Below are 8,770 nucleotides of genomic sequence, written 5' to 3'. Positions count from 1 at the left end.
TCAAAAAATTCAAAACCGTTGGTCAGTTCCTTTACCAAACACCAAACTCTGCTCTGTAAAGAAATAATGACAAACAATCATAAACTTCCAATTGCAATGACCTCACTGCCTTATTTTGATTTTTGCAGGAGACGCTGGGGCCATTGCTTTTTGGAGACTTTAGAGGTAGAACAAAAGCCAGTTTGGCAAACCCAAGTCACTTCCCGAAGGCCACAGAAACAGGAAAGTGGTGAGAAAAGGAGGTCATCAGTTAATTTCAACTTGGTTATTTTTTTATTTTTATTTTTTGAGTCAGAGTCTCACTCTTGTCTCCCAGGCTGGAGTGCAATGGCGTGATCTTGGCTCACTGCAACCTCTGCCTCCCGGGTTCAAGTGATTCTCCTGCCTCAGCCTCCTGAGTAGCTGGCATTACAGGTGCCTGACACCATGCCCGGATAATTTTTGTATTTTAGTAGAGATGGGGTTTTGCCATGTTGGTCAGTCTGGTCTTGAATTCCTGATCTCTGGTGATCTGCCCACCTTGGCCTCCCAAAGTGTTGGGATTACAGGCATGAGCCACTGTGCCTGGCCCCTTGGTTATTCTTTAGATTGGTAATGTAATAGACAGTGTAAATACATCTACAAATTCAGAAGGTTAAGAAAGGGTATGCTAGGAGAACCAGTCTGTCCCTCAGTCACATTTTTCACCACTACCTACAAGAAGGCATTGCTATCAATTTATGTATTCCTCCCAAAACATTCAATAAATGTAGAATCAGTTGCATACATTCATCTTGCTTTTATTGTACACAAACAGTACCACACTCTGTACTTTCTCATTTGTACTTAGCTAGGAGATTTTACTTAAGTTGAATCACTTTACTTTTAGAGATTTTTCTCTATAAGAAAATCAGAGTTGCTCTCTCTTGTTAATAGCTGTCTGTCTTCCAGTGGAAGGATGCCCCAGGATTTATGTATCCAGCACCTAGAGATGGGCATTTAGGTTGTTTGCAGTATGGCTTCCGGATAGGGATTGGCTTATGTATTTTTTCACGTAAGTTTAAAATGATCTCGCACGTCTGTCTCATTATCTGTAGGATAAACAGCTGAGGGTGGCATTGTTAGCACAGACCATTCTAGCTCCAGCTTCAGAATTTCAGGACAGTTATTATTTTCACCTGCCCTTACACCTTCCCTGAAGGGAGCAGCAGGGATCATTTCCTTGAATGTAAGAATGACTGTCGCTTGAGGTGATTCAGCAATGCTCTAGCGTTTTAGAGTGTTTTAGCCAGATTAGAGAGAAAGGCATTTACTTAGGGCTTGCTTACAGTAAACAGGACTGTGTGGGCATCAGAAATGTGAATTCTTGTTCAGGATCCACCATTATAGCCTCTGTGACTTTCACCTGGCAATATCCTTCTTTCTCTGGCCTCAGTGTTCTCTATAAAGCAAGGGGCTGGACAAGCCACCTCCAGTTTCCCAGTTTGGCAACACCACTCCTAAAGGATCTGAAGGGACAATAGGAGGCTCAGGCCTGGAGGTAGCGTAGCCCTGAGCCTGTGCCCGGAATGGGAGGCAAAGATGGTGGCAGGTGGGTGGGAAAATGTGGGGTTTGGGGGTCACAGGAGAGGCCAAGGGGCAGGCCTGGAGCATGGCACACTCCCTGATCACAGCCCTCCACTGGAAGGCCATGGAGGGAGTGATGGGGAGAGCCTGCAACTCCTGGAGATAAGCCTGATTCTGACTTTCTTTGAAGGATTTTTTTTCTTGCGACTTCTTTCCTGTGAAGGAGAATATCCGAGAAATGAGAATTTTAACTAAAGAGAAAAACTTCACATTTGCTACTGATAAATATCTGGCCTACGCGGGAAAGTCGTGGGTGCCCTGGGGTTCTGGCTCTACTGCTAACAAGACCTTGTTAGACCTTGTTAACTGCCCCTCCAAAGAGGAGAAAGGCTCTTGGAGGTAGAGTGAGATTGGTTAGATTGGGGAGCTTGGCAGAGCCCTAGGATGAACTGTGTTTTTGTTTTGTTTTTTTGCAGGTTGGAGGCTTTTTCCTGCAGAAAGAGAAGCAATTCCGGGCTTTTCCACAGATAACCTGCTAGGGCTTGCAGAGACCTGGATTCTAACCCCATCTCGCCTTTCCTCACTCTGGGCCTTGGTTTCTGCATTTGAGAACTGCTGAGTGGGCTGGTGTTACCCAGGATTTTTTAACTTTTGCAGAAGACGCTTTGCAGGAGATCTCTAGGGCTTTTTCTGTGTCAATTAAAGAGCCTGGCCAGCTGGGCCTGGGCTGTCTTTTTGACAAAAACAAACGTCATCCCCCTCCCAGCTGAGCACTTGTTAGAACTGGACTTTAACTCAGGGCCTGAACCCCCCTAACAACAGGACAAACAGTATGAAATCAAAACCGTTTACCCTCCTCCCATCTGCGGTTTGCGTAGGGCCTTGGGTGCACTAGCAAAACAAACTTATTTTGAACACTCAGCTCCTAGCGTGCCGCGCTGCCAATCATTAACCTCCTGGTGCAAGTGGCGCGGCCTGTGCCCTTTATAAGGTGCGCGCTGTGTCCAGCGAGCATCGGCCACCGCCATCCCATCCAGCGAGCATCTGCCGCCGCGCCGCCGCCACCCTCCCAGAGAGCACTGGCCACCGCTCCACCATCACTTGCCTAGAGTATAGGCCACCGCCCGCCGCCACCAGCCCAGAGAGCATCGGCCCCTGTCTGCTGCCCGCGCCTGGAGATGTCAGAGGTCCCCGTTGCTCGCGTCTGGCTGGTACTGCTCCTGCTGACTGTCCAGGTCGGCGTGACAGCCGGCGCTCCGTGGCAGTGCGCGCCCTGCTCCGCCGAGAAGCTCGCGCTCTGCCCGCCGGTGCCCGCCTCGTGCTCGGAGGTTACCCGGTCCGCCGGCTGCGGCTGTTGCCCGATGTGCGCCCTGCCTCTGGGCGCCGCGTGCGGCGTGGCCACTGCACGCTGCGCTCGGGGACTCAGTTGCCGCGCGCTGCCGGGGGAGCAGCAACCTCTGCAAGCCCTCACCCGCGGCCAAGGCGCCTGCGTGCGGGAGTCTGACGCCTCCGCTTCCCATGCTGCAGGTACCACAGTCCCGTCCCTGCTCCAGCACCTCCTGCCCCGCCGGCACCTCCCGTCCCCACTCCCCTAACTACTGGGTGGGGCTGCAGCCAGGCAGGGGCTTGTCCACAACTAGAGCTTGAAACCAGAGCACGTAATTGGGGAAGGAGCTTGGGTCACCCAGTGGAGGCCGATGATTGCATGGTCTTGGCAGGACGTGCCCTGGGAAAAGAAGGAAGATGTTCCAGGGCACACATAGCTTAGTGGAGACTCAAGGACGAAGTTCGCACTTGGCCCTCGTAGCCCAGGGATCTTTAGAGACCCAGACAGCAAGAGTAGAGGGAGGCGGTGGGGCTGCCTCCACAGTTGGGATGCCACCCTGGGTCCCCCACCAGTCTCCTTGCCAGCATGTGGGCAGCCCCAGTGGCTGGAGCATCCGGGAAGGCCTAAGAAGGGAATCCCTCCTGCTGGCCTCCCCAGGAGGTGTTTGGAACGTCCTTTGTAATATACGTCCTGGATACAGTATGTGCTTCCCAGATGTTTACAGAACATAATGTGAGAGTTGAGGCTAAAAGCTTCACTTCCATTCATTGCCATAGAAAAACAATGTTTGATGTGTATGTTGCCCCCTAAGAACATGACAATCAGGTTCTTTCCTGGATTTAAGCAGGCATTTGTTTGTAGCGGGAAGTGGAGGAAATGCCTCTTTCTCTACTCCAGCCCCTATCTCCTCATCTGGGCTGCTTGCACGTCCTGTCCTGTGCCATTCTTGGAGGAATTAGGACTTCCATACCCTGATAGGGTGTTAGAGTGAGTGCGTGAGAGTCAGTGACCCTTCCAAGGAGGGAACAGGGATTTCCTGCAGATTCTCTGCCCTTTAGAGGAAATGAAAGGGAGTCGTCTCACTGATCCTCAAGGAGATGGATTTCCACATGGGGTCCCTTATAGGCTAGTGTGCTGATTCTGTTCATGCACCTTTGGACTCTATCTGCAAGATCCTCTTGGCACGGGGGTGGAGGGGGTGTTGCAGATAAGTCCCTTAGGACGTGGGAAGGCAGGGGCTCCAAAATAGAAGAGGGTAGTACTCTGGGTCAGGAGAGCTGCATTCTAGACTCTGCTTCTAGATGAACTGTACCATCCATTCAGGGATATTAGTAAAATCCCCATTTTAAGGATGGGGAAGCTGAGGTTTCGAGGCTCTCCACTAATGCAGTTAGGAACTGAACTCTAATCCTTGCTTCTTTAGGGTTGTTCTCAGCCTCAGCAAATGCATTTGTTTCTCTGCTCTCCTGCTGCTTTAAAAGCAGAAACGTGGGGCACCTTGCCAGGCCCTGAAACTTACTATCGTCAGGAACAGAGCTGGCATTGCTGTTGGGTCATCGTTCTTCCTGGAAACCATTACAAGGTCCTTTACAGTGAGAGTCAGTGAAAATCAGGTTAAGGAATGTGGCCATCCTCACGGCCCAGCCTGGTTTTGAGGGAAGGAAGTGATCTCGTGGGGGCCCGAGAGGTACAGATGCTTTGGGAGGGCTCATGGGGTCTGCAATGTTTCCTTTCCAGAGGCAGGGAGCCCTGAAAGCCCAGAGAGCACAGAGATAACTGAGGAGGAGCTCCTGGATAATTTCCATCTGATGGCCCCTTCTGAAGAGAATCATTCCATCCTTTGGGACGCCATCAATACCTATGATGGCTCAAAGGCTCTCCATGTCACCAACATCAAAAAATGGAAGGTGAGGCCCAGCAGGTGGGTGGTGGGAACTCTCCTGTCAGAGGATGTAGCTTGAGTCGGCTGTGACGAGCAGACCTGGCCCACTCCTTCCTGGTCCTGATGCCCTGGAAATAAATAAAGGTTTTTCCCCCCAAAACCTAGTGGCCATTTCTCAGCTAAACTTTGTCAAGCTGTGAACACATGGACTTTCAGGAGAGGAGCCCACTGGATGCAAAGAAAATGTAGTTCCTGATGATAAGTTACTTCATGTCTCTGAGCTCCTCTCTAAAGCGTGTCAGAGCATTGAGTTACATTGTTCCAAAACTTAGTACAAGGGCCTAACTGCTTTCACCCCCATTGTGTCATTTGCCTCCCTTTAAAAAAAATTGTCATAAAATAGACATAAAATTTACTGTTTTAACTATTTTGAAGCATAGGTTTCTGTGGAATTAAGTAACAATAAGTAATGCATGTTATTCTGCAACCACCACCAATATCTACCTTGAGAATTTTCGTCTTCCCAAACTGAAGCTCCGAACTCATTAAACATCAACTCCCCATTATCTTAATTATGTCTGTTTTGAATTCTACCACTTGAGGGCGACAGAGAATCAAAGTCGGAGTGACTTGATTTGAGGAAAAAAATTACTACCACAAACATGCCTACCCAGAAAAAGGGAGGATTAACCATTTTCTCAACATTTTGGAATTTCATCTGAGAATAATGATAAATGGAGGAAAGTTAACTCTTAAATTATCCAAATGAATGCCTTAATCCTCACTTGATTTAGTTTATGTAAAATAGCCTTGTAGATTGCAGAGGAAAGTTATTCAAAATCTAGAAATCTCTTCTGCTAAATTCTTAATTAAGAGTTATGCCCACTCTTCTTCTAACCAGATGGCGGGTGCCAAAAGTATTCAGTAAGTGGCAGGAGGAGTTGGGAAGAGTTTTGTGGTGTTGGTGAGGCTCTTGCCAGGGGATGTCTCTGTGCAGGTGTTGAGAGAGTGTTTGGTGAGGGAGAGAATGGTGTTCTTGTTCTTTATCTGAACAACTTAAGACAGACTAACCGCAGGTGGGAAAAAGAGGCCCAGAGGGAGCACATCACATGACACCTAGTCCCAGGTCCCTGTGGCCAGATCGTAGGGCCCACGCCTGCTTCTACAAAACCTCTTCCATCAGTCACTGTCTAGGCTGATAATTCACTGTGTCTTGTTAGATATCCTAATGTCAAGTTATTCTCTTAGGAGCCCTGCCGAATAGAACTCTACAGAGTCGTAGAGAGTTTAGCCAAGGCACAGGAGACATCAGGAGAAGAAATTTCCAAATTTTACCTGCCAAACTGCAACAAGAATGGATTTTATCACAGCAGACAGGTAGGTGGCCTTGCCAGTGTGTGTCGTCAGGGTGAAAGGGACTACTGCCCTACATTTCTGCCAAGCTACGGTCATTCATGGCAAAGAATGTCCACTCCAAAGTAGACACCGGAAGTGGTTGTATTGAGCCAGATCCACCCCTCTGGGAACCTGGAAAGCTAGGTGAAGAAAGCCTATTGAACAGGTCAATATGTCACCACCAGAGGAGGAAAGCCCGCGCTGGACCGGGGCCCTGGGGCTAAGCCTGAGCTCCATCACTCAGCAAGCCAATAGCTATGGAAGACTTTCCTAGGCCCCCTAACGCTTGGGTCTCAGGTTCCTCACCTATACAAGAGAGGAAGGGAACAAACTTAGGAAAGCAAGTATCTATTTGGACAGCTCTTACACTTTTTTCTCCCTGAACTGTCTAATAAAACACAACATTTTTGTGGCTTGCCAGATAATAAATGAGATCAAACAGACCAAGATTTCATATTGAGGAGTGCTTTAGGTCTCAGTGAAGTACAGGTTCTGTAGATTTTATTGGGAGAAACTGAGGACTAGGCCCTGCTTCACAGGCAATGAACAGTGGGGCACACATGAGACATGTTCCCTCTGGGTTGGGCTCCCCTGACATCAGGCTATGAAGCAGACAGCTGTGCACACACTGTACTGTTTAACACATGTGGGAAGTCATTATTGCATGTGCTACTCAGTCACTGTCTCTATTTTATGATGAGAACCAGGAGGGTGTGAGATTTGCCTGCATCATGGGCAGCTGGTTTCACAGCCGGGACTCTTGGCTTAGCTCTGCAGTGCTCGGCTGCACTGAGAAAAGGGCCAACTATAGCTCTACTTTCCCTGTCAGCTTGTCATCTGCTGCTCTTGACCTTGGTCTTGTCTTTGCAGTGTGAGACATCCATGGATGGAGAGGCGGGACTCTGCTGGTGTGTCTACCCTTGGAATGGGAAGAGGATCCCAGGGTCTCCAGAGATCAGGGGAGACCCCAACTGCCAGACGTATTTTAATGTACAAAACTGAAAACAGATGAAATAATGTTCTGTCACGTGAAATATTTAAGTATATAGTATATTTATACTCTAGAACATGCACATTTATATATATGTATATGTATATATATATAGTAACTACTTTTTATACTCCATACATAACTTGATATAGAAAGCTGTTTATTTATTCACTGTAAGTTTATTTTTTCTACACACTAAAAACTTGTACTATGTTAATAACGTGTACTATGTCAATTTGTGTATCATGAAACACTTCTCATCATATTGTATGTAAGTAATTGCATTTCTGCTCTTCCAAAGCTCCTGCGTCTGTTTTTAAAGAGCATGGAAAAATACTGCGTAGAAAAATGCAAAATGAAATAAGAGAGAGTAGTTTTTCAGGTAGTTTAAAGGAGGACGAATAACTTATATATTCCACCATTCACATTTGACGTACATGTGTAGGGAAAGTTAAAAGTGTTGATTACATAATCAAAGCTACCTTTGGTGATGTTGCCACCTGTTAAAATGTACACTGGATATGTTGTTAAACACGTGTCTATAATGGAAACATTTACAATAAATATTCTGCATGGAAATACTGTTATTTCTGTGGATGTTTATTTAGTGATACTATCTTTGTTTCTGAAATCCCTTTGTCCTTCACCCTCACCTTCCTTATGCATTTTGTGCTTTTGTGATATCAAGATGGTGTTTTGGGTCTGCAGAGCCCCTTGTCTCAACTACCCTAGATCTTGCCCCGGCTGCCCCAGGGTTTCCACTTCCCAGTGGCATTGGGACCTTCCTCCTCTTCCCGGCCAGGTTGGGCATTCCTGTGTCCCACCTCTCCATTAGTCCCCATCCTCCCCAGGGTCCTCAGCCTCTTCCTCTTGGTTTGGTTTGTCCCTTCCGTTCAACTTATAAATAGGAACAGGGTTTCTTTCCTCTTAAACACAAGACAGAAGTGCTTCCTTGGTTTTGCTCCCTAGCCTTTCCCTTGCTTGCCCTCCCTTCCTGCTAGCCTCCTTCTTCCACAGGGCTCCCAGCATCCTTTCGTCAATTCTGTTTCCATGACTGAGCCCTGATTGCAGCTCTCTTCTCTGCTCCTCAGAGCTCTTCTTCCTTAACACTGTGCCCTGCTTGGTGTGCCCAATGCTGTCCCTCCTAACTCTTGCTCACCCTGTTGACTGCTTCTTTCCTCCCCTCCACATCTTTCCTGGCACCTTGCCCATCCCAGGGGATTCCATCTCGGTCTGTTGGCTGCCTCCAGCCCTGTCTCCTGGACTCCCCCTGCTCTTTGTCAGGGGGAAAGCCCACACTTCTCCTTGCCGCAGGCCACCTCTTGGAGGCTGGGCATCCGTGGCTGCTTCTCTCATCTGTGGGGCTGGTGGCCTCCCTGACATTCTGGTTTTTCCTGGAGGCTCTAGCTCCCTATCTTGGGTCTCCTCTTTAACCCTCCAACCCCATAGCTGCCAGGCTGCCATCCTCTCTGCCATGGCCCTAGGGCTGGTCTGTAAACTCAGCACTCAGACTCATCAAGAGGAGCAGCCAGACCGATGCGGGACGGGGACAGACTGATAGCTGCAGCCCAGGGCCAGGAGGTGTGTTCATTTGCTCAAGCAATGAAACCACATCTGGCACAGCAGCTGC

General features: G+C 48.3%; 1 protein-coding gene across 1 annotated transcript; it reads left to right on the top strand.

The window, feature by feature from the left end:
* Positions 1 to 2,515: 2,515 nt before the first annotated feature.
* On the top strand, positions 2,516 to 7,727 carry IGFBP1 (insulin like growth factor binding protein 1). The gene is made up of 4 exons (XM_055294448.2): positions 2,516 to 3,072; positions 4,610 to 4,779; positions 6,003 to 6,131; positions 7,020 to 7,727. Exons 1-4 carry the CDS (start codon positions 2,724 to 2,726, stop codon positions 7,149 to 7,151), a joined length of 780 nt encoding a protein of 259 aa, XP_055150423.1. The 5' UTR covers positions 2,516 to 2,723; the 3' UTR covers positions 7,152 to 7,727.
* Positions 7,728 to 8,770: the final 1,043 nt, after the last annotated feature.

This window comes from Symphalangus syndactylus, chromosome 9, assembly GCF_028878055.3.
Source record: "Symphalangus syndactylus isolate Jambi chromosome 9, NHGRI_mSymSyn1-v2.1_pri, whole genome shotgun sequence".
NCBI lineage: Eukaryota > Metazoa > Chordata > Mammalia > Primates > Hylobatidae > Symphalangus > Symphalangus syndactylus.
The sequence above is the reverse complement of the archived record's forward strand: the minus strand, read 5'-3'. Positions and strand labels throughout refer to the sequence as shown.